A 24,652-nucleotide genomic window follows, 5' to 3' on the forward strand; every position below is an offset into this window, starting at 1 on the left:
ATTGTAGTATAGAGGTGGAATTTAAGGAAAGGTATTAAGCAGGCTGTGTTTTAGCTTATGGGCAAGTAATGAATTGTATCATGTATCTTGAATGTATCATAGATAAGCTGCTATATTACAATTGCCACTTCAGATAGCTGTGAAATTAGGTGATTAACTAGTTGGTACCTAACCTTCTAATTTCTGTATAAGTCTAATTACATGAAATAGAAGTGGGGGTTTTGATTTTTTACTTTGCTTTTCTGTTTGTAACTACTGTATTGTAAATGACGGAAAATAATTGTATATGTTAAAAAATAAATTGTGTTACATTAACAAAAAAACTGTAAAAAAATAAATTTAAAAAAACCTAAACGCGTTACAAAAAAAAGAAGTAATTGGAAGTCTAAGCCTGTCATTAATCAGATGAAAAACTAAAGTCCTGGGATTTGTCATTGGATTCATTGTCATGAAATGTGATCATACATTTTGGTACACATCAATAACATGACAGTTTTTGAAAAGCATATCCCAGAGATGAATGTGTTACCCACTAATGTGCATGCATGAGATGTCTGGGAGATGGGAGAGACTTTGGTTATAGAATGTTCTATAGAAGGGTTACCTGGTTTTACATGATACTTGGTTGATCTTTAATATATTCATTCTCTACCTCCCCCCCTTTTTAATAATATTAGAAATATAAGACTATCAGAGAAAGTTTCAGGGGAACTAGAAGTTGTCATGGCTGTGACTTTTTCTTTTTAAAGAATGATTATATGGATTAGGAGAAAATAAATGATGTTCACGGCGTCCACAGATTGCACCCCGTTGTCTGGGGCTTGCCTTTTATGGTGGGGAAGTACCCAGGCGTCCCTCTTACAACCCAGGGAGACTCACATTGCAAGCCCCTAGTTGGGTGGGAGAGACTGAGCCAAGAGGCAGACAGTCTGTTTCTCAAACCATCTTATCAAAGGAAATGTGTATCTGCTGAGTATTATCCCTGGGTTCCAAAAAGAAATAAAAATCCAGTTTCATATTACTGGTAATTTTGGCTTCTCTCTGCCCTAGGAAATTTGCCTTTGCATAGTAAATAGGGAGATAAGGGTTTGCAGAGTTAAACTGTAAGTCTAAGTTTCCTTTATTTCTCTAGTATTTTAGTAAGAAAAAAATGAAGGGCACAGAAAAATTAAAGGAATGATATACTAAATACCCATTTATACTACTTAGCTTCTATAATTGATAACATGGTGAGATAGTTGCTTTATCACACGTCCATTATCTGTCTGTAAAATATGTTTTTAATAGTTCTTTCTTTATCTTTACAATAACCATTAAAACCTGAAAAATATGTATACACACACATGAATGTACTTAAATGCTGTTTTTTACTCCCTCTTTAAGTTCTGATAAGCCATGATAACAGATTCTGTTTTGTAGAATTCAGGAAGAAGAATGGGATAGATACATTATACCTGCCAAGTCAGAGTCTGAAAAATACAAAGTGAGCCGAACTTTCAGCTTTCTCATGAACAGGATGACAAGCCCGCGGAATAAATCCAAGGTAACTCGAGTTCTGTGCCTGTTGTGTTTAAAAATGTAGCTGGTTCCATTTTTCAGCAATTAGTATAGTTTCCACTTGCCCTTGAAAATCTCTTATCTTAGCTTTTGTGTACACATATCTGAAGACCTCGACATTTCTTCTGAAATACTGTCCAAGTCACTAGAAGTTCATGACAGCTGCGACCTGGGCACGGCTCCTTGGTGACGTCACGGCACTCCTCCACAAGCGGCCTTGGCCTTCAGACACAAAATGTAGACACTGTTTATGGCTTCTATGAGTACATTGGCTCTCAGCATTTCTCTTTTCTCGTTTCTCCCCACTTGGCTGTTGCTGCTATATCTGAAGACAAAAAGCAAGGATGCCAAAGACAAAGAGAAACTGAACCGACATCAGTTTGTCCCTGGAACATTCTCTGGGGTGCTACAGTGTTTGGTTTGTGATAAAACGCTCCTGGGGAAGGAGTCATTCCAGTGTTCCAGTAAGTTCTGCAGCCCAGTGTGCTGTCTTTGCACTTTGCCTCCCCAGACAGTAAGCTCCCCGAGAACAGGGCCACTGTTAAGCATGTTTACATAAACCTTCATAGTAGCGCCGCCCATGTGCTTGAACGACTTCCCCAGCAGTGACCCAGGATGGTTAGTCAGTGCTTTTGGTCCACAAGTGACAGCCTTCCAGAACCCCAGACCTGTGTATCTCACTGCTTGCTTGATGTCTCCACTTGGGTCTAAATCGCTTCTCAAATGTTGCATGTCCAAAATGGAGCTCCATTCCTGTGCCTGTCTGGAGGCTGGCCTCTCAGTCAATGGCGACACTCTCATGCCGGCCAGATGCTCGTGCCAAAAATCCTGAGGTCTTCTTTCTTTAGGACTCTTTACCTCTCACGTTCCCAATGCGGTCCTTCAGCAATCCTCTTGGGTCGATCTTCACTGTATGTTTGAAAGCCAGCCACCTTTCACCCTGCTGTGGGTATCACCCTGGTCTAAGGCCACCATTTTGGTCACTTTCTAATTGGTTTCCTTGAACTTTCACCACAAAGAGTGCAGTTCTGAAGACAGCTATTCTCAAAACATGAGCCAGCATGAGATTTCGAAGGCACATATCCTTATTTCCAGATCCGCTAGTGGCTTCCTATCATCCCCCAAGGAAGGCCAAGGCCCTGATGACGGGTACAACGCCCCATGACCTCTCCTGTCATCCTCTTCCCCTCGCTCCCTCTGTTCCAGCCACTCTGGCCTCTTTGCTCTTCCCTCAGCCTGCCAGGCATGCCGCTCCCAGCGGGCTTTCCAGGCTCTTGGCTCTGCCTGCAGTGCTCCCCCGCGGGCCAGCCGCAGGCTCTGCCCCCTCACCGCCGTCAGGTGTGCTGCCATAACACCTCCGTCAGGCCTTCCCTGACCATCTTATGTTTGGTGCCTACCGGTTACCCAGAGCAACCCTGTCTGTGGGCATCATCGCCCAGAGAGTTCCTCGTCTCCCAGGCCAACAGGACAAAAAGCATCCTCGAAATCCACAAGCAAAAAGGCTGTCCTTTGTTCCGTGCTAATGGTGCAAGCTCACACCTGGGGCCTGCTGATTCCTCTTCGCTGCTGCCCCCCGACTGGATACCATTCAGCCCTTTACTTCCTTTACTTTCACCACATTACTCTTGGTCCAACACCACTTTCTTCTTGCCCACATGTGCTTAGGGACTTGGCTCTCTCTCTGTTTACCGGTTTAGCCCACATGTTCCAGATTTGGTTCCCTGTGTGCTGAATAGTCCTACAGGTGGTGCCCTCCTCAGCCTCGGTTTACACCCAGAGGCCTCCCCAGGCGTGTGTTCTCGTGCCTCTTCCCCTTGCTTATGATGGCCTCCCTCCTCTTCGTTTCTCCAGCTCCTCTGTGTCTGTCTTGATTTCTTGCCCTGTCTTGGGAGGTCTTCCCTGACCACTGTGTCTGAAAATTTTGCACACCACATGTATGACCTATTTGCCTCTTCCATGTACAACCTCCTGTTTTTAACTAATAAAATAGACTTCAAGGACTGTAATCACACAGTGATTCTTCTGTATTCCCTGCAGCAGCTGTCACAAAGCCCATCCTTGGTACTCATGCTCTCGGGGGGCAGGCTCCCTGAAAGGTAAACTGAGGTAGCCCAGGACATGTTGCTTCACATGGAGTTGGTCCAGTGGATGGCCATGAAAGTTTTAGTGGAAGATGGAAGTGGCTGAAAATAGGATGTAGTTAGCTTTTAAAATAGTCATTATTTTTTAAAAAATGCAGTAGGACTCCTAAAAGATACAAGGTTTAAGGGGAAATTTAAAATTATTGAAAATCTTAACAACTAGAGAAGATGGTCATTTATATGTTAGTGGAGCCCCTTCTAATAATAAAAAACGTTAGCTGTTAATGCTGTTGTTTTATATGAAATGTGTTTGATTACTCTTCACTTACTATACATTTAACTTTTTCCCAATTTTTTTTACAACAAATAGTGTTGTAAGTGGCATTCTTTTGCATATAACACTGTCCACATCTTTGATTATTGTCTTAAATTCTAGCATCTGTATATGTTAAATTTCCTTTTTAACCCACAGTTTTTAAAAAGTTTGAAGATTTACAGAGGAGTGCTAGGGGTTTAAACTTTCGTTATTAAGTTTTTTATATGGGGCAAGAGATTGTGATGTGTGTAAGCTGCTGTTATTAGGAAATAATCCTATTTTATGGGTGTATTTTGGTTTTTAATTAGGAGGATTACTATTTCTAATCTGAAAACCATGATATGATATAAAACAAAACATAGTAGATATTCCAAATTTTGGTGTTTGTATTCTTTTTTGTTAACTCTTATGGCTTATAATCAAATACTTTGTTAGCCTGAGTTGCTAGTTTTTCACAAATTCTTTTTGTTTATGAATAGATTTCACTGCTTATGTTTAGATGTTACATTTTTTCATGCACAGAAGTTCACAAATCACAGCTTTGTTTAAGATTTGACTTTGATAAATATAAAATTACCCTTTTAATGCCATTCTATGCCTTGGGCATTGAATTTTACTTTGTCTAAAATGAATACTCCTTTTGCTTTCCTTTTTCTTTGGATTCTCCTTACTATTTCTGTGTTTTTAATTTGGAGTGTGTGTCTTTAATTTAGATATGTTAATCTGGAATTAACTGAAAGCTAGTATTTTATAACAAGGCATCTTTTCTATTTACTTTATGTTACAGTCATCAACTATCTTTTATAGGTCTTTGCTGTTTACCTTGATGTTTGATTTTGCTATCTATATCATGTGTTATTGATGTTGTTTTTTAAATGTTTGTTTATTTTATTGTGAGAGAGAGAGAGTGCGCTCCAGTGGGGAAGGATCAGAGACAGAGAGAGAGAGGATCCCAAGAAGGCTTCAAACTCTCAGTGCAGAGGCTGATGTGGGGCTTGATCCCACAAATTGTGAGATCATGACCTGAGCCAAAATCAAGAGTCAGACCCGTAACCCACAGAGCCAGCCAGGTGCCCCCCTGCGTTGTTGGTTTTTATGTTACCTGGGGGTTTGGCAGCATAAGCTCTTTTAATATCTATTAGTGGTAACTTGTATGGCTTATAATTGAATACTTTTAATTTATATTTACTCTTTTTCTCCATTAGATTCTACTGGTATACTGAATTATTGAATTGCTATGTTTGTTGTATGATCTTTCAAGAATAGCTTTCTGTTTCAAGAATAATTCACTAATTTCAAGAATAATACCTGTATTCAGTTCTCTGTCTCTGCTTTCAAAATGTTTTTAGGAGCACCTGGGTGGCTCAGTCGGTTAAGCGTCCAACTTCAGTTCGGGTCATGATCTCGTGGTCCGTGGGTTCAAGCTCCATATTGGGCTCTGTGCTGACAGCTCATAGCCTGGAGCCAGCTTTGAATTCTCTGTCTCCCTCTCTCTGCCCCTCGCTGGCTCATGCTCTTTCTCTCTCTGTCTCTCAAAAAATGAATAAGTGTTTAAAAAAAAATGTTTTTAGATGTGTTTCTTTGTTCAGCCGGTTTCACTGCTTTTGCTCCATTTTTTCTTTTTAAAAATAATGCTTAATCAATTCTTGAACCCTTAATTTCAATTCTGCTCTTAATAGTCTTAAGTAGTGTTTCAGGTAAATAAATATTTTTTTCAAAAGGATTATTGGAGTGATCTGTTTTCTGAAACGTTGTGTATCTAAGGAGATAGATCTCTGTTTCTTTCACATACCAAGGGATTGATCTGGCCAAATAAATTCCTAGGCCAAAACCTTTGCCCCAAATACCCTGTCAACACTGGTCCATGAATTTTGGGTATTGAATATTAGAGTGGAAAAATTTGGGGCCTGTCTGACCTTCTTTCTTTATTGGTGACCTGCTTTTTCTGCCTAGATACTTGAGAACTTAAAATTTTTAAATCCTATAGATGTTGTCAGAATGTGTCTGTCGAATAGGTGTCATTTAATTCTGGAAAACCATGAGACCTTTTGAATTGCCTTTAGTAGTTCTTTTCTAGCTTGATAAAAGGTTTTGTCAAGTTATAGCTTTGACTGTTGCTTCTGATGTAATTTTTCTGATTTCTTCCTTGGAGAAGTATAATCTCTGTTACCTTTTTTGAATGACATGTTCTATTTTATAATTATACCCCTCTTTTCATCTACATTCTGGAGGGAATCTTTCAAGTCTAACTTCCCAGTGCTGCTCTGATAGTTTTGTTAAATCAGTTCTCCTCAGTTTGTTCCCAGGTCTGCTGTCTTGTCTCACAAAGCTCCTTCCCCCCATCATCTTACAGGCCTGTTGTGCCGCCCTGTTCTCCTGTCGTGGCCTCGTGGTCCTATTTTATGTCTGTTTTGTGTCTCTTAGGGAAAACACATTTCCAATATCTATGTTTTTCCTCTCGATTTCCAGATTTAATGATGTTCGATGGCTCACTTTTCCTGTGAGTTTTCAGTCTAAATTTGTGTTAGCTCATACTGTCTCCTTCTTCCCTTTTCCTTTCATTTACTCGTTCTGGAGTGAGGAGAGAGGGGTCTGATTTTCACCCTTGCCAGCAGGACCAGGATGTGGAAAATCCTGACCTTTGCTCATTGGCCATTGAGGTGTTGGCTAAAATGCCTCTGTAGACCTACAGCAAGAGGAAGTTGGCTCATTTCTCAGTGGGCTATAGGCACTTGACGATTATGGCTTGGATGGGTCTAAATAGGACCTTCTACCCACAAGGAAGGATTCTTTGTAGTAAAGATTGTGTTAAGCTTCAGGCTCCTCTGTCTATAGTGTGTGCAGTGGGTGGGACAGAAGGTGGTGGGTGATAGTGTGGGGGCTGGAGGGCAGGCGGGCAGGACAGGATGACAGCAGCCTTCCAGAAAGTGGTCCCCACATGCAGGAACCGCTTCCTGTGAAGACACCCTGTGTCTCTGAGCCGGCAGGCAGAAAGGGGCAGGCACACTCTTCCCTTCTTTTAGTAGGTTGAGGCGACATGTTTTAGGAGTGAGACAAGCAAGTTGCTAACTTGTCTGTTTTAATTTGGCTACCTGTAGTTAGCAGAAATTCCTGCTCGAGCCTGACAGGACTTTATTTTCAGCATTGTTGCGAGTTTTCTTTCTTTGCATTTTGCAAGGCATTTGACCTGGCGTGGGAGTGGGCAGTTGCCGCCAGCCGGATATCAGAAATCCCTTGCAGTGGTGGGCGTGTGGTAGTAAATGTGTTCTCAGGCAGACACAAGAGTGTATATCCTGCATAATTGCAGGTTTTGTAATTGGTAAGACTGCACAGAAGGGGAAAAATATCTCTAAGGAAAAGAAAATATTAGCCATGTGCTTGGGCTCAAGTGGTGGGGCTACATGTGATTTAGTTATTTTTTCCATATGTTTTCTAAGTATTTTTTATAGTCTGTTTTTACCATGACCAGGAAATACAGTGTAGCCTTACTCATTTTTCCCTTTCAGACTGTAATGCAAATGTACACAAGGTTTGTAAAGATGCCGCACCTCTGTGTACCAAGGTAAGCTCTCATTTGTTTTACGTGTGCATATATAGCTTTGTTGCTTCCTGTTTAGGTTTTTATTCTTTTATCTGTTTAGGTTTTTATTCTTTTATTACTGTCCAGATTTGTGTCTAGAGTGATCCTTACAGTGATAAAAGAACACATGTTCAAAGTGCACAGTTGTTCCTTAACTATTTACCTTTGGAAATAGAGCAAGCTCAGATGTGGCCACCTGTGTTACCAGGTGTAAGTGCGTTAGTCTTTCTGTCAAGACATGCTCGGTTATGAGTGCACACCGTAAGCATATGGGTACGAGGTCTAGAGCAGTAATTCTCAAACAGAAAATATCAGCATCATACCCGGAGGACCTATAGAAACTAGATTTCTGAGGCCCCATGGCAGAATTTCTGATCCAGTAGGGTCTGGGTGGGGTGGGAGAACTTGTATTTCTAACAGATTCCTAGGTGGTGCTGCTGTCCTGGGACCACACTGTGGGGGCCACTAGAATAAAGGCATGTTCTCTGAGTGTTGGAGTGGACTTGAGGGAATGGACGCATCTGTCACACCTATTTGTTTCCCGCTCTAACGTTGTGTTAGAAATGTGAGTGAGCATGCTGACAGTTCGGGGGGAACCTTGGCGTCTCTAACCTCTGTGTCAGTTGAAACACACATTGTGTCAGGTCACAGAAATAAGGATGATGTTTCAGCAGCCAGGGGTGTTGTGTCCCAAAGACAGGAAGAGTAGCCAAGAGTAGGAAGAGCAAGTAGGAGAAAGGCAGGACTGATAGGAAGTCCTTTCAGCCTCAGGCTGGACGCACCAGTTGGACATTTCTGGTTCCCATAGACTTGTGATAAAGCTGGGATATTCATGAGACGTGTTCATGAGGTACACCCTCACTACAGCCTGCACAGCTCATTATTACAACATTTTTCTTTGTTGCTTTTAGTGTCTTTTGCTTTCAATTCTTTGTTTGAAATAAAATAACAAAAATGATATAGATAAGGATCCTGTATAACTGTGTGGACATTCTTGTAGTCAAATGGAACTTAACCTTATTTTCCATGTTTCTAATGTTCTTTATTAGAAATTCCAAGAGAAACATAACAAGAACAAACCGCAGACCATCCTTGGAAGTAAGTGATATGGAAATGACAATTTCATATACACCATACTTTATTCCAGTGTAAAATACCTATTCTTTGTTACTTCCTTTGCCCAATTATCTCTTCCTTCCTAACACATGGTTGGTGTAATATTTAGTTACAAAGAGGTCAAGAATAGTATAAACTTTTATGCCAGCCTAATAACCTTTGTGCTGTTATATGATGTTTTAAGGAGGACTGTAGAAGGGGTACTTACTAGGATATTGTCTCAATTCTAAGATATGATCTAGCGTAATATGTTCTTTTGATTTAATAACTTTTGGGGGAAAAGAGAAACATGACATTACATGTACATAACTTTGTTTTCCTAGCAGTATCACCTACTTACCTACACAAATACCTACTTGTGGTACCACAAGTACCACACGTACTTCTTCAGAATCAGGGTTAAGGACAAAACCCTCAAGTTTGGAGTCTACTGGCCTTGATGTCCGTTATCACAGTGACGTAGTCTTAGTTATTAGCTGGGGTTGAAGCTGTGATCTTATCAGCTCCTTTAGGATGACTAAAATTCCAAGGCCTGCTGGCATTTTCATCACATACGGCTAATCTTGGTACTTCTGTTTTTCCTTGGTTTATATATCGCTTAAGTTTAAACAGTTTCTCTTGAAAGCAATTGGCAGCCTCTGATAGCGGGTTACAAGGCATGCAAGAACCAGGGACCATCATCGCCTCAGTTTGAAAATCCTTTCTTTTGTTGTGAGAGATTTTGGAATTTGTTCTGCCGCAAATACTGCATTGCTTTCCATTTGGCAGGCATTTTTAAATTTAAATTTTAAATCACTTTTCATTTTAATGCTCCAACCATGTGACCAGTGTTTCCAAAACCACTTGATTCAGGGGACAATAAAGTATGCAGATTCATGGTGACATGAGATCGGATGTGACATTACCCAGTTGACACTTGGGCAGACAGTAACAGCTGTGACGTCACTTACCCTCTACTTTGATAGAAGTGCCTTTGGTTGTAGCTATGAGGCTCTTCTCAGTAAGGTTAAGCATGAAAATATAAAGCGTCTTCTAACTGATAAAATTCCATCCCTTTATTTGGAAGTCATGAAAATAAAACCAAATCATACATGTATAAAAATCCTTCATAATGTTCTGGCGCTCCATATAAGTATTTACTCTTTTGCTTGAGAAGATTTGTGCTGTATCTCTGAAACTGTAGGACTGAAATATTGTCCCAGGTCATGTATGGTACACATCAGATATGCAACCATACATGCCCGTAACAATTTAGAATTGACCAGAAAGATATTGAAGCACCCTTTAGTTTTCAGTATGCGAGAAAGAAGAGCTCATCTTGACTTGGAGGTTTCATTTGCTTGAAGTTCTCACCTGTAAAGAATAGACTCCCTAGCATCATTCCAATCCACTGACATGCTGTGTGTGTGTGTGTGTGTGTGACTGTTTATACATACAATATGCATTCTACTAATAGTGCTAATAACACCTTGGGTCTATTTAAAGCTGGCTCTAAGGAGTACAAGCAGTGGTTTATGGGAAAGCTATCTCAGTGTTTCCCCATTCCATTTTCTTGTTTGTGTAATCCTAGCCACCCAGTCTCCCAGTGGATATGCTGAAGCAGGTCTGCCACATGGGTATCAGGAGGGTGTGAAATGGAAGGGACATTTGAAGCAGGTGTCAGGATGTGTCAGGAAGACTGGCTTCAAGGCTGTGCACGCGACATACTAGAAGCAGCCATTCGAGTGTTTCACTTCTTGGCTTTTTAAGTGACTACTTGTCATTATTGCCCTCTGTGAAAACCACGTGAAGCACTCGTTTTGATTTGTAGATTCTTCATTTCGAGACATCCCGCAACCTGGTCTCTCCTTGCACCCTTCTTCCTCCATGCCTATTGGACTGCCTACTGGGAGAAAAGAAACTTCAGCGCAGGTCCATCCGTTGTCCAGAAGTGTTCCAGGCACTACCTTGGAGAGGTAAGGCTTAGTGGGATTTCTCCTCTGACCTCAGAACCACCACTGGAGCTGACTCTTGTCTCTCCCTCCCTCCAGCTTCAGAAGGTCAGGGCCATCCTTGGATTCTGAGACTGACGGGAGCAACTGGAGAAGCAGGTCTCATTCCGATGAGCTTTTACAGTCTATGGGCTCTTCGCCTTCCACGGAGTCCTTTTTAATGGAAGGTGAGGAGGAGAAATGTTTGTTTCTATGATGAATTGCCAAGTAAAATATTTTCTGAAAGATTTAAGATTGAAACATGCTTTTTTTTTTAAAAGAATTCCATTTCATGGTGTCTTTTTGGTATAGGTTCATTTGCTAAAAGAATGAAAATTTAACCCTAGTGGATACTCCCAGGTAGCAAGTGTATATATATGATGTATTGAATAGACATGTCATAAAGATAAGAGAATGAAATACTTCCTGTGCTTCTTATTGTTTAAAACGTTTTAGAACTGTTGATGAATTGGAATAAGGATTATACATTAAAAATATATATTTAGTTAAGAGAGGACTCGCCTAGATTTCTGAGATACTTACCACCACCATCTGTTACCCCGTACTTGAAGAGGAATACAAGCATTTTTTTTTAAGTGTATGTTGCAAGATCGAATTTAATCTGGTGAAGTGCATGTTGTAGCCAAGCTGTATCAATAAGCAAAGGAGGACCAAAGGAAAGGAGAGGGTGACAAGAAAAAGGAGCAGAATACTTCCCTGGGAGTCTGTTGCTTTTATTTAGTTTGAACTTGGGTCTTTAAATTCATTGTTGTCTCATCTTGACTGAGGCTGACTCTGTGTAAAGAGTGCTGATTGGGCACCTAGGATTTAGTTTTCCTGGAAGGTGTGTGAGTGTGATGTCAAGTTCTGTAATAAAGAAATAAATAAATAGAATAAATTTGTATTCCTATAAGACTTGAACCCATGTACCCTGCTTTCATGCTGGTATTAAGGACAGCAGGCCATATCTGTAAATCAAGTGCACAACTACAGCATTCAGATTTGAGTAAACAGTACAGAGTTCCCTGGGGTAAAAGAAATTGTGTGTTCATGATTCTCTAAGCATGATTCTCCAAAGGTTACCAAAAATTAAACTACAATACAGCAAGCCCAAACAAACAAAAGAATTTTTAAATGTCTTATTTTTTTCTCCCGGCACACATGCACTATCACTGTTTTAATGATTCTTTACTTTCATGAGAGCTGCCTTGATTTGGAGCCTGGAACCAGTTGGTTTTCGGGGGTTTCTGCTCCACACGAACAGTGTTTTGGCTTGGCTGTGTCTGTGTTGATAGTAGGTGTATTTCCTATGTGCTCTGTGTGTGACTCCCCTTCTGGCTGCTTTGTTTCACGCACACCCTAGATGTCGTGGATTCTTCTCTGTGGAGTGACCTCAGCAGTGACGCGCAGGAGCTGGAGGCAGAGTCTTGGAGCCTGGTGGTGGATCCCTCATTTTGCAGTAAGCAGGGGAAAGATGTCATCAAAAGACAGGATGTCATTTTTGGTAAGCATTTAAAACATGCTCTTGGGGCTGAAGCATTGTCGTATAAGGGAAAGAGCATGAAATTTGCAGTCCTCGGACCTGGGTTCAAATCCCTGTTCTACCGCTTTCTAGCTACTTGACCTCAGACAAATGATTTAACTTGCCTGGATCTTAGTTTCTCCATCTTTAAAATGGGGATAACGATATTCAGGTTTCACTGTTGTGAGGCTTCACTGAGGCAGGCATCCTATGTACCTGATACAGAGCAAATTTTATTTCTCAGACCTTTTAAATTTTGCTTACACGTGGCCTATATGACTTAACTTCTCTTTTAAGAATCACAGGAAATTTTCACACACTTTCCTGGAGGGTAGGTGGGGCTGCTGCAGACGGAGCCCTGCCGTTTGCCCATATGCACCAGCCGGTGCCCTTGCACGACCGCTGTGTTTGGGCAGCACCTGGCTGGCGGCTGAGTGTGCCTGCCCGCGCTCTGCGGTCCTAAGTGCGTTCCCACTCTCACATTTGACTCTTCCATACTCTTTGAAGTGGAGGCAATTTGAATTAGGAGAAGTTAAATTATAGACTCATTACAGAAAAAAGTGTAAAAACATTTTTAAATATAAACTAGACTCTAAAATGTGGTTCCAAGAAGGTACCCCTACTTGAACGATGTAACTAACTCTTAGCTTTTCCTAATCCCATGTGCACAATGACGGGCTGCACATCGGCGGGTGGGGAGGACTCTCACCTGGGTCACGTGGTGGTCATGCAGGGCGGGAGGGATTGAAGTAAGAGCAGGGCTGTACGGGGAGGAAGATGCTGTCCCCTTCATTTCTCAGCGAGTTTGTATTATAGTATAATTTTTTTCATTTTCCTCTTGCTTTCATATATTAAAAATAATCTATGCCGGGGTGCTGGGTGGCTCAGTTGGTTAAGAAGTATCCGACTTCAGCTCAGCTCATGATCTCACGGTTTATGAGTTCAAACCCTGCATTGGGCTCTGTGCTGTCAGCTCAGAGCCTGGAGTCTGCTTTGAATTCTTTCTGTGTCTCCTCTCTCTCTCTCTCTGCCTTTCTCCCACTCTTCTCCCTCTCTCTCTCTCTCTCTCTCTCTCTCTCAAATATAAATAAATGTTTAAAAAAATAATCCAAGCCATTTGGGATGAATTAACATGTTGTGAAATTCACAGCATGGCTTTTGTGTCAGAGGGGCTGTGTTCCAGAGAAAATTCTTCACTGTTTTTTTTTTTAAGGATAAGAAAAATCATTCCTATTTTGGGGGTCATAATGGATAAATAAATGAAAGGATTATGTAAAATGATATGGGTACTTAGTACAGAGTAGGTGCTAAAAACATAGGACATAATAATTTGAAATTAATGGGTTCCCAATTAAAGAGATTTCTGTTTATGATGAAGTAATAAAGCTACATTGAGATTTGTTTACCTTCCATGGCTAATATTTTATTTTATAATTATTTAAAAATTTTTTTTAACATTTATTTATTTTTGAGAGACAGAGTAAGACAGTGTGAGCAGGGAGGGGCAGAAAGAGAAGGAGGCACAGAATCTGAAGCAGGCCCCCATCTCTGAGCTATCTGTCAGAACAGAGCCCGACGCGAGGCTCAAACCCACAAACCGCGAGATCATGACCTGAGCTGAGTCAGACACTTAACCGACTGAGCCACTCAGGTGCCCCCATGGCTAATATTTTAGAGTCTTTCTCAAAATATGTGAATCTGGAAATATTCATCTCAAATGTATTTATGATGCCACCACAAATCGTGATTTCCTCTTAGGATGCATTTTTACATTTGAGATAGAATACATATACCATAAAATTCACTCCATTACAGTGTACAATTTAGTAGTTTTTAGTATGTTCATGGAGTTGTGTAACCATCAACCACTATAGCATATTTCCCTCTAAAAAGAAACCCTGTGCCCATTAGCACTTACTCCCCATGGGTCCCTCCTCCCATCCCCAGCTGTCACTCATCTCTTTGTCCCTTTGGATTTTCCTACTCTGGATATTTGGCTTAAATGGCATTATACAATAGATAGCTGGCTTCTTTCACCTAGCGTATTGTTTTGGAGCTTCCTCCTTATTGTTTATCAATACTTCATTCCTTTCGATGGCTGTATATTACTTCATTGTAAATATACTACATTTTATTTCATTGCCAGTTTAAGGTCATTTTAGCAGTTGATGGTCATTTTGGGCCATTTCCACTTTTTGGGTCATATGATAACTTTATGTTTAAACTTACGAAGAACTGCCAGACTCTTTTCCAAAGCAGCTGCACCGTTTGACATGCCTGCCAGCGACGTACTGAGGATTCTGCTTTCTCCACATCCTTACTCTGCTTTATTGTCTGCCTGTTTCTATTAAGTTAGTGTTGTGTGTAAGAAGTGGTGTCTTATTTTGGTTTTGATGTGCGTATTCCTGCTGGCTAATCACATTGAACCTTTTTCCTTGTGGTTATTAATCATTTGCATATCTCTTTGGAGAAACAGCTCTTCACATCTTGTGCCCGTACTGAAGTGGGTTCATCTTTTCACTGTTGAATTGTAATAGATCTTTTTAATCTCTGGATGCAAGTCCCTTAAGAGATACTTTTCTTGGATTAAAATTTTTTTTCAGCCGTTTACTGGAAATCCCATCACAACCATTTCCTTAGAAGCTTGAGAGTATCATTGGCAGCCACAGTTTATTAAAAATTGATACTTCAAAATCAAGGTCTTTGTTTTCATGTTCCTTGTGGTATTTAATTCTTCATTGTCATAGCCCTGCAACCCGATCATACACATTTTTCTTGAACATCTCCACTTTGTAGAATTTCTCTCTTTCCATAGACCTTGCATTTTAATTTTTTTCATCTGTGCTAAGATCTGAAATTCCTCTCCCCTAGTTTCTGTCTATGGGCTCTACCCACCTGATCTGTCTCCCTAGGCCTGCCCTTGGCTGCTCCCATGCAGCTGGCCCACTGCCTTCCTTCACCTTTTCTTCTTTCAAAGACGCCTATAATACTTGCTGTGAGGTTTAAAGTAAGTTATTTACTACCTTTAGGCACTCAGTTCGTTCAGCTGAAAGTACAGATAAGAAGATCAACCTGTCTTGGTCCTGAGAGATAAATAAAATAATGTCTACCGTCCAACCAATACTAGTACCTCTTCTATGCCAGGCAGTAAGTCTAGAAACCAGGGAAATTGCTGTGCACAAAATGTACAGATTTTCTGCTCTCATGAACTTAGTTTGATGTGGGGAGACAGTACACAACCTGTACTGTAGGACAGAAGGTCTGTAAAATATTCAGTAGGATGTATGTGGTAAGTGCTAAGAAAACAGAGTAGTGGGCCATATCGAACATGGGGACACGTGTATTAAATGTTGGGGTACACAGGGAGACTTGAGACCAGTAATACCTGAAGAGAGCTGGGGACTTTGGGAAGGGGCTAGATAGATCTGGGCAGAAAACATCCCAGCCCATCAGAACAGCAAACATGAAGGCCTTGGACTAGGATGTGACCCTCTCCATTCTATGGACTGTCTTTCACTTTCTCTGTGAAGGTGTCTGTTCCTTGATCATCATGCATTGTTTTCATCTGGAGAAAAGTGGAATTTTGGTGAGAGATCCAACTACTATTATGTGCATTAAGGAGCCTTATTATATTCAATTTAATAAATGTGCTACTACTCAATGTCAAAACCAAAAAACAAAAAAGGAAAAAAAAAGGCAAACCAAGTTACCTTTAATAGACCCTTTAGGGGAACGTAAGACCTGGGTTCTTGCTGAAGGTGCCTGGTGGGTCATATTATGCTAGCTAATTATGTCTGAGTTTTAGATACCCTGGATTCTTTTGTATGGGACTTCACTTCTTTGTATCATCTTCACATATCTGGAAAAACGAAAATGGTTTGGTATTCTGAGCTTGCATTTATTGTTGAATCAATGCTGACTTTTGTAGTGGAAGAATATCATAGTTCCAACCCATTACCTCTCTCTCTTTTTCGAGTTGTATAATGTTTAGTGTTCAGCCACTACTGTCGGTCAGCGGAGTACTTATTAAAACTTGCGTCTGCATGTGTGTTTCAGAGCTGATGCAAACAGAGATGCATCACATCCAGACCCTGCTCATCATGTCCGAGATCTTCAGGAAAGGGATGAAGGAGGAGCTCCAGCTTGATCACAGCACCGTGGATAAGATCTTCCCGTGCTTAGACGAGTTACTTGAAATCCACAGGCATTTCTTTTCTACTATGAAGGAGCGAAGGCAGGAGTCCTGTGCTGGTGATGACAGAAATTTCATCATCAGTCGCATTGGAGATATTCTGGTACAACAGGTGAGAGAGGTTTAAAGGCCTTGACCTCAAACACCTGGAGGTTTGCAGACTTTCCACAACGTGAAAGCCTATGAAGAACTGGAATTGATACATATGTGTGTGTGTGTGTGTGTGTGTGTGTGTGTGTGTGTGTGTGTGTATTTTTTGTTTGTTTGTTTACCATTATTGGCAGATGAGATTGCTTGGTTTTCTTCTTGTGTGTTTCTCTAGACCTGGTGGGATCATGCCTGTCACGGTCTCCACCAGGAGTCACAGCCATAATTAAGTCTCTGAGGAAAATTGTGCTTAGACTTTTTGGTGTGGTGGCTCTGTGAGAACACGTCTCCCCCACTGGGCCTGTGATGGTCACGGCAGCATCTCCAAGACAGGTGCTGGCTCGTCTTAGGAAGAGTGAGGCAGCTCTGTTATCATCAAAGCCTTGGTGGTCATGCTTGGGGGACAAGACTGCAAATCTTGCTAAAAGGAGGCACTTTTTAGATGCTTGGGGTGTTGGAAGCATCATGGGAATGGATTGTGTGACTCTCTTAAAAGAAAAGAAAACCAAAACTTTGACAATTTCTACTGGCCCTCTGGTCTCTTTGAAAGGGCTTTTCTATGAAAAAAAAAAAAAAAAAGCCATGCTAATAGAGAAGGTAAATAGCATACCCTCCATGATCACAGTAGGGCAAGCACTTTTAGGGTACCTCCATGTATATTATGTCCCATATTACCTGCCCAATTCTATAAGGTAAATCCTATTTTCCCCACTGTGCAAATACAAAACCGGAGACATGGGGAAAGTAATAACTTTGTCAAGTTCACACATCTCCTAAGTAGCATAACTAGGATTTAAATCACAATCTGCTCTTTGAACAAGGAAGTAGGGATATGATTTCTTGAGACCTCTATAGTGACATCTGCAGAAACTTTTTATCGTCACTAGTTTTTAAGTCCCAGTAAAGCAGGGAGTCTTACCAGTTTGGTGACTACTACATTTCAGCACCTAGAATGTTGCTTGGTACCATAATATCTATTGAATGAATGGGTCACTTAGGAACAAAATACCAGAAATTCACTTGAGTGCCATGTTTTGTAGTCTCGTGGGGGAATGCATGGAGATGCATCCCTACCTAGCTTCATTTGACTTTCTCTAGATAAATTCCAGAATGTCATCCTCTCCACAAGACTGGTTTTGAAATCATTTCACCATGTAGCACACAAAAATAGAGTTCATCTGTTGGTTCATTTACTAAAAATGGGCACGTTGAGGTCATTGAGGTAAATATACTTAAATACAGATATTTGTTTTGTTTTTTGTTTTTTATTTATTTTTGAGAGGCAGAGAGAGCGCCAGCAGGGGAGGGGCAGAGAGAGAGGGAGACACAGAATCCAAAGACAGGCTCCAGGCTCTGAGCTGTCAGCACCGAGCTCAACATGGGGCTCAAGCCCACAAACTGGGAGATCATGACCTGAGCCAAAGGCGATGCTTAACCGACTGAGCCACCCAGGCACCCCTAAATACAGATATTTTTAATGCAAAAAACAGAAACCCCACTTAACTGTGTAGAAACTACTTCTCCATGTCTAATAATGTAAAAACCTTCATCAGTAACAAGTTTTAATTTTATTTTAATTTTAAGCGTATTTATTTATTTTTGAGAGGGACAGAGATACCGAGAGTGGGGGAGGGGCAGAAAGAGAGGGAGAGAGAGAACCCAAGCAGGCTAAGCACAGCCAGTGTAGAGCCTGATGTGGGGCTTAAACTCCAGAAACAACCAGATCATGAGATCATGACCTGAGCTGAAACCGAGTCAGATGCTTAACCGACTGAGACACCCAGGGGTCCCTACAAGTTTTTAATCAAAGAGTAAATTGCTTTGCAGATCATCTGTAAAGTCAGACCTGTTCTGTCCTCATAAGTCTTCTGAAACATACAGTGCCAGGTTAAGAGACTGTAAAGTCCTTTGCAAGACAATTTGGGCAAAAATGTAAGCACATGTCTGTGAACTTCAGTCTGAGTTCATTCAAAAATGAAGTGTAAGAAAGAATTTTTTTTGTCACTTGAAATTATTTACATCTCTTGATAGAAATACTGGGTTTTAATTCTTGTTTAGAACATTTTTTTAAGTTACATTTGTAGTTACCATATTTTATATCTCTATTTTTATTTAATTGTGTGCATGGAGCAGGGCTGACATTGAGAAGGAGGTTTGGGAAGTTGGCTGTCACACCGGATGATCCTGGTGTGCTGCTTTTAAATACAGTACACACTTCTCCCTTGGGGAAAGATTCTTGGTTATTCAGAGAAAAGGGTTTAAGCCTGCTTTTGTGTTTCTGTTGTTGGCCTAGAGGGGAGGGCAGAGGATCTCCCAATACTGTAAAAAGTTGTTTCCTGAGGGAACAGATTAGCAAAATCCTCAGACAGGGGATGTGGGTGTGGTGTTCTGTGGGAAGAGAGGAAGCGTTAGCTGTATCAGGGATGTAGGGGTGAAGACTTGAGGGAAATCCGTACTTGGTAGCCATGGGGAACTTTATTCAGGAGGCTAGCCTGGAATGTGATGCTAAGTTAGTCAGTGGAAGTGCTGGTGTTGGTTAGGAATTATGAATATGAGGAACATGGTTGGTATAGAGCAGTAGTTTGCCAACTTCAGGCACATACGAATCTCTTGAAGCCTGTTAAAAATGAAGCCTTCTATGTTCCGATGCCCTAGATGTTTTGTTTTGATAGGATGAGGGTGGGACCTAGGATTTGGCATTTAAAATTTTTTAATTTTGTGGCACCTGGGTGGTTCAGTCGGTTAAGCATCCAACTTCAGGTCATGATTTCACAGTTTGTGGACTTGATCTCCACTTCGGGCTCTGTGCTGACAGCTCAGAGCCTGGAACCTGCTTCGGATTCTGTGTCCCTCTCTTGCCTTGCCCCTTCCTCACTCATGCTCTGTCTCTCTCTCTCTTTCAAGAATAAATAAAACATTAAGAAAATTAAAAAATAAAACAAAGACTTGCTGGCATTCTGATGGAGGATTGCTACACTTGTATTTCAATTTGGGAAAATTGATGTCTTTACGATGTTGAGTCTATGAACATGGTATCTGTCTCCATCGATTTGTATCTTTGAATTTTTTTTTTTACTAGCACTGTGTAGTTTTCAGCATATGAGGCCTGTATGTATTTTGTTAGATTTGTATTTAAGGGGTTTTTTTGAGCAAATTATAGTTAATTTAAGAAACATCTCTTAAAACACTGGCCTCAAGCATAGATAAAATTATAAGCAAAGGTGAAAACGTCAGAAATGGTGATATAAATTTGAAGTGCTTTCCAGGGGTTGGGGGGTGGGTGTGTTTAGTTTCTGTTGTAATAGTCTTGAACATGGCAGAGTCTGAAAATTTGGCATTTGGGTAATTCAATTTTTTCCCTCCATTACACCCTACGATGCTAATATAGTTCCCATGTAGAGTTTTTTACAGAGATGTTTCCACAAATCAAGCTTATTGAAATATCCAGCCCACATCTCTACTTTGGCCCATCAGTTAATAAATTAGCATTCTGATTATTCATTTTTCCCTTTTACCTGCCTCTGGACCCATTTGTGATGTGCTGACAAAAATAAAATTCTATGGATTCATGGACATAATCCGTTCGCTTATGTAAATGTCAACGTATGAGAGGTCAAACCTTCTTGAGGACTCCCAAATATTGCCACATAGCTTTTCTTTGGTCTATAAAAGTAAAAACAAAACCAAAAAAAAAAAATAGGTGAAATTGTAAAGTTGCGCAAATACCTAAAAAAGAATAAAAATAACAAATGTGTTTCATTCAGCTGTCGATCATCAAATTAGTTTAAAACAATAAAGCCACAGTAGGTTGGTGTTGTCCCGTACCTCTTGACCACTTAGTTTAATGTAAAAAGTGAGGGAAAGAGGGACTGTATTCAGAAATGTCATGTTTATTCTTTATTTTCCAAGAATATCTTGAAGTATTTGAAAACTGCCTGTTCTTTTCAGTGTTTATAACTAGTTAAATTTGTAAACCATCACTGAAATGTTACTCTTCTCAGTTTTCAGAAGAAAATGCAAATAAAATGAAGAAAGTGTATGGAGAATTCTGTAGCCATCACAAAGAAGCCCTTAGCCTCTTTAAAGAACTCCAACAAAATAAAAAGTTTCAGAATTTTATTAAGGCAAGTACTTTAAAACTTCTACAAAGTGGCAAGCCACCATGGGGAAGTAGTTGATGCTTGATTGTCACATGACCTTAACAAGTTTCACATCTAGGTGCTGTTTTTCAGGGGAAAGAGAAGAAAGCGATAGGTTTGTGGCAAAGATGACAGGTCTCTTTCTCTGTCTTTGTGAAATATTTCTCCTCAGACATTTCCTCTGAAATCTTATATTTGTAAAGTATCCTCTAAGCCCCTGATCACCTTTGTAACATCCAGGAAGGCTGTTTGATGCCCTGACAAGTTATAAATCAGAAGAACCTTAGTAACAATATAGCATCCACCCCACCCGTACTGGATTAATTTGAAGTAGAATCAGAACATCGTATAATTTCACATGTATGTAATACGTATCTCTAAACAATGCATCTTTTAAAAATTACACTGATACTGTGACAGCTAATAGGTTAACAGTTATTCTTTAATATCTTCAGACAGCTGGTCAGTATTCCGATTTCCCTAAGAATCTTATGAATTTGGATTGCTTGAGTGAGAATCTAATTAAAGTTGATATACTGTGTATCAGAATTAGAGCTTTTAAATCTCTTTTAACTTGAATGTTCCCCATTCATTTATTTATTTATTTTTTGGTGTCCAATTTATTTGTTGAAGAAATTTGCCCTTTAGAGTTTCATGGATTCTATATTTTTTCTTACCATTTTATGAATGCTACCAGATTCTTCCCTCCTACCCCCATTACCCCCCGCTGTACATTTGTATTGAGAACTTGAAAACTTAATACTATGAAATTTTTAGGAAAAAAGTTGTCCTGGTTGGAGGGAACTGTAAGGCTCATGACGGATAATAACAAATGTAGAGGATGACTGTTCAGAAAAACAAAGAGTTAACTGCAAACTCATACTCAAAATGTGACTTTGATTTGTGAATACTTTCTAGAACTTTTCATAAATCTTAACACTTACTGGAACATACTTACTTTTGGAATGAACTACAAACACATCAGGGTAACTTGAAACTTTTTAACATTGGAGAATTAGGTTATTGAAATTAATGACAAAGTATATGATTTAATGACAATCAAGTTTTAATTAATAATCATACTACAATGTATATGAGTAAAATGATACAGTTGTAGATTGTTAGTATTATTAAACTCAGACTTACAAAGAAAATAAAGTTTGTGTATATAAAAATGGATCTATTTATTTTTTAAAGCTTCGAAATAGTAATCTTTTGGCGCGACGCCGAGGAATTCCAGAATGCATTCTGCTGGTCACTCAACGCATCACAAAATACCCTGTCCTGGTGGAAAGGATTTTGCAGTACACAAAGGGTGAGTAATAAGTTCCAGGGTAAACATTCGCCTCTTGCATTAATTTTAAACATAACTGAGATGTCGTCAATGGACATAAATGCTTGCGGCCTATGATTCATGAAGACTGTTTATTAGGGAAAAACTTGTTGAGCTTGGGTTTGGGATCCATTTTGAGAAGTTACCTTTTATAATGTAGCCTGGGCAATCCTCTGAATTCCTCCACGCAGCCCGAACTAAGCATTCTTCATGCTTTAACTCTGCTTGTCACTTCTTCCATTTCCCTGTATCTGCATCTTCATAATACCTCTGCTTCCTCATCTTCCTCTTACCTTACTAGTAAGTATCATGAGCCATTGATCCTATCAAGCCTTGCAAGCAGTGAATTATTAGAATGAGAACAAGTCATAAGGGAGCTTTGTTTTTGCCCTGTGTGATCAGTAAGTTCTAGGAGATATCATCTGGGCACCCTTTAAGAGGCTAATAATGCATGTGGCTGGGTCATAAGCTCTTGAGGCATCTAGAAGGATTGTGTCTGTCTGGTTCTTTTTTTCTCTCCTTCTAGCACCTTCTTCAATGCTAGTGCAGTGACTAGTACAGAATAGGTTATCAACAAATACAAACATACCAGAGCTAATTGACCTTGCGTAAATTATTCTTTGGACGGTAGCATCTTAGGTGACCAAATGCTGGGGTTTGGCATTATGTAACCTTGTGTTGCCATCGCATATAGTTGGTCGAGCAGCTCGTTAGTGGGGCACATTCATTAAACGAGCCTCCCTTTTCTCCACTACCAAGTGAGACTTACAATCCTTAGGGAATTGTTGTGACAATTAAATGAGATTGTTGCATAAAATGCCCAGTGCAGAGCCCGGTGTAAACAAAGTACTCAGTAAGTGGGGGCTGTTTTTATTACCGTAGTTATGACTGATTGACTTGGAGCTGATGAAAACCGTAATGGGATCTAAAGTATCCTATCTAAAAAAGGGAGCCTCTAACATCCTTTTTTTAGGGGGAAGAGGTCTAGGTGAGTAGAAATGTATGAATTAGTGTTTCCTTTTTTCGGTCACATCAAGAACTACGTTCTGGCAGGAATGGGGTTATCTGTTCCTTGTGTCCCATTTTTACCGCTCCCTGTAATTTAATGTAAAAGGAAATATAAGCCCATATATTTCCCTTCCTGTATCCTTGCCCCCCCCATAAAAATATTCAGCATTATATTTTAGAACTGCATTAGCATCAAGGTGAAGAGAAAAGCATCATAAGTGCTGCTCTCAGCAAAATAATGAAAACAAAACTAAGACTTTCCATTGGTATGATGTTCATATAAAGTGTAAAGTTTAATACAGTACATCAGACACTAAAATCTATCAGATTGTGTTAGGTCAGCCATCACTGCTCCAAGAATCATCCCATGCCAAATTCCTGGTAGAATGATTAACAATCATTACCTACTGTGTGTCAGAAATGATGAGTGTGACTTCCGGCCTTTCAGGGATAGCTGTCCTAGTGACTGGATGGACACTGCTCCCCTAGGTCAGACCCCCCAGTGGTCTGTCCTTTCTCTGGCTTCTGAGAACCTTGGTCCGTGTGGCTCTCTTACAGCAGTGCTTCTCACGCTTCATTAGGCGTAGTCCTTTCCTGCACATCTTGTTTGCGTGCACATTCTGCTTCGGTCAGGTCTGAGGTGAAACCCAAGGAATCAATCTGACAGGACGCTGGGTGAGGCTGACGCTGCTTCACGTCATGTAGGCCGCCATTACAGGACAGTAATTTGTCCCTCATGGTCAAAAGATGGAGCCTTTTTCTTGGTCTTACCTCACCTTACCTTATAATTCAACTTTACTTTTCTTTACCACTTTCCCTATTTATGAAATATGCACTTTAGAGAGACAAACCTTTTTGGGGGGAGGGCCTGCTTAGTGGTTGGTAAGCTAGGAAAGTGGATACTTTGACAGACAGCAAGAAAGAAAGAATCTTCCTTGTTGAAGAGCCCTATCAGGACCCGTGGCTTGGTTTTCTGAAAAGAAACGTTGGTGTGTCTAGGACATTTTGAACCTGGAAATGTTTAGACTGTTTGAGGACTTGTTCTCCTCTCATGTGACTGCTCTTTCTGTGTGTGTGTTTCTGCTGCTCTAGGCTTTCATGATCTCAGCCAGTTTTCCTTTCCTCCTCTCCTTCCAACACACCTTCTGACCTCCTGAAACTTTCAGTTCTGCTGGCCTCAATAAACATTAACTGGGTGTTCTTTGTCATCACATAAGAAACGTGTTAAATCCAATTTCATTTGGAGTCCTAGGGGCCTGTTACAGAAACTCCTCCAGAGTTTTTTCTTAAGATAATTTAAAGATAAGAGCAGATGGCCAGTGTTTTAAAGAATTACAACTGGAATCAGTGATTACCATGGCTGACTCACTATGACTGACCCACTAAGCACAGTTCTTTTGTGCCATTTTTTTAGGTTGAAAAGTGTTAAAGTACATTTTATTAATACATGCATCTTGATGCTGATGCAGTTCTAAAATATAATGTTGAATATTTTTTTGTGGGGGGGGCAGGGATCCAGGAAGGGAAATAAGTCTAGGGTCTATTCAAGTCCCCCCGCAGCTCTCCCTCCTGAAAGGACTCCAGTTTGGGCCTGCAGCCTGGTTAAATTCTGAGAAATTCAGTGAAGGGATTATTTGATTACCTGTGTCTGGAAAGGTGGAAAGAAAGCCAACGTTCATATGTAACACATT

General features: G+C 40.3%; 1 protein-coding gene across 2 annotated transcripts in view; it reads left to right on the plus strand.

The window, feature by feature from the left end:
- Positions 1–24,652, plus strand: part of ARHGEF28 (Rho guanine nucleotide exchange factor 28) — a 237,089-nt gene that overhangs the window by 157,415 nt on the left and 55,022 nt on the right. For both annotated transcript variants that reach the window (XM_029942435.1, XM_029942436.1), the window contains 10 exons: positions 1,420–1,543; positions 1,889–2,021; positions 7,461–7,516; positions 8,584–8,632; positions 10,461–10,605; positions 10,681–10,808; positions 11,984–12,124; positions 16,199–16,446; positions 20,483–20,605; positions 21,818–21,935. In XM_029942435.1, coding sequence (XP_029798295.1) covers positions 1,420–1,543; positions 1,889–2,021; positions 7,461–7,516; positions 8,584–8,632; positions 10,461–10,605; positions 10,681–10,808; positions 11,984–12,124; positions 16,199–16,446; positions 20,483–20,605; positions 21,818–21,935 — 1,265 coding nt within the window. The remainder of the gene's footprint in view (positions 1–1,419; positions 1,544–1,888; positions 2,022–7,460; positions 7,517–8,583; positions 8,633–10,460; positions 10,606–10,680; positions 10,809–11,983; positions 12,125–16,198; positions 16,447–20,482; positions 20,606–21,817; positions 21,936–24,652) is intronic.

The sequence above is a fragment of the Suricata suricatta genome, chromosome 6, assembly GCF_006229205.1.
Source record: "Suricata suricatta isolate VVHF042 chromosome 6, meerkat_22Aug2017_6uvM2_HiC, whole genome shotgun sequence".
NCBI classification, from domain to species: domain Eukaryota; kingdom Metazoa; phylum Chordata; class Mammalia; order Carnivora; family Herpestidae; genus Suricata; species Suricata suricatta.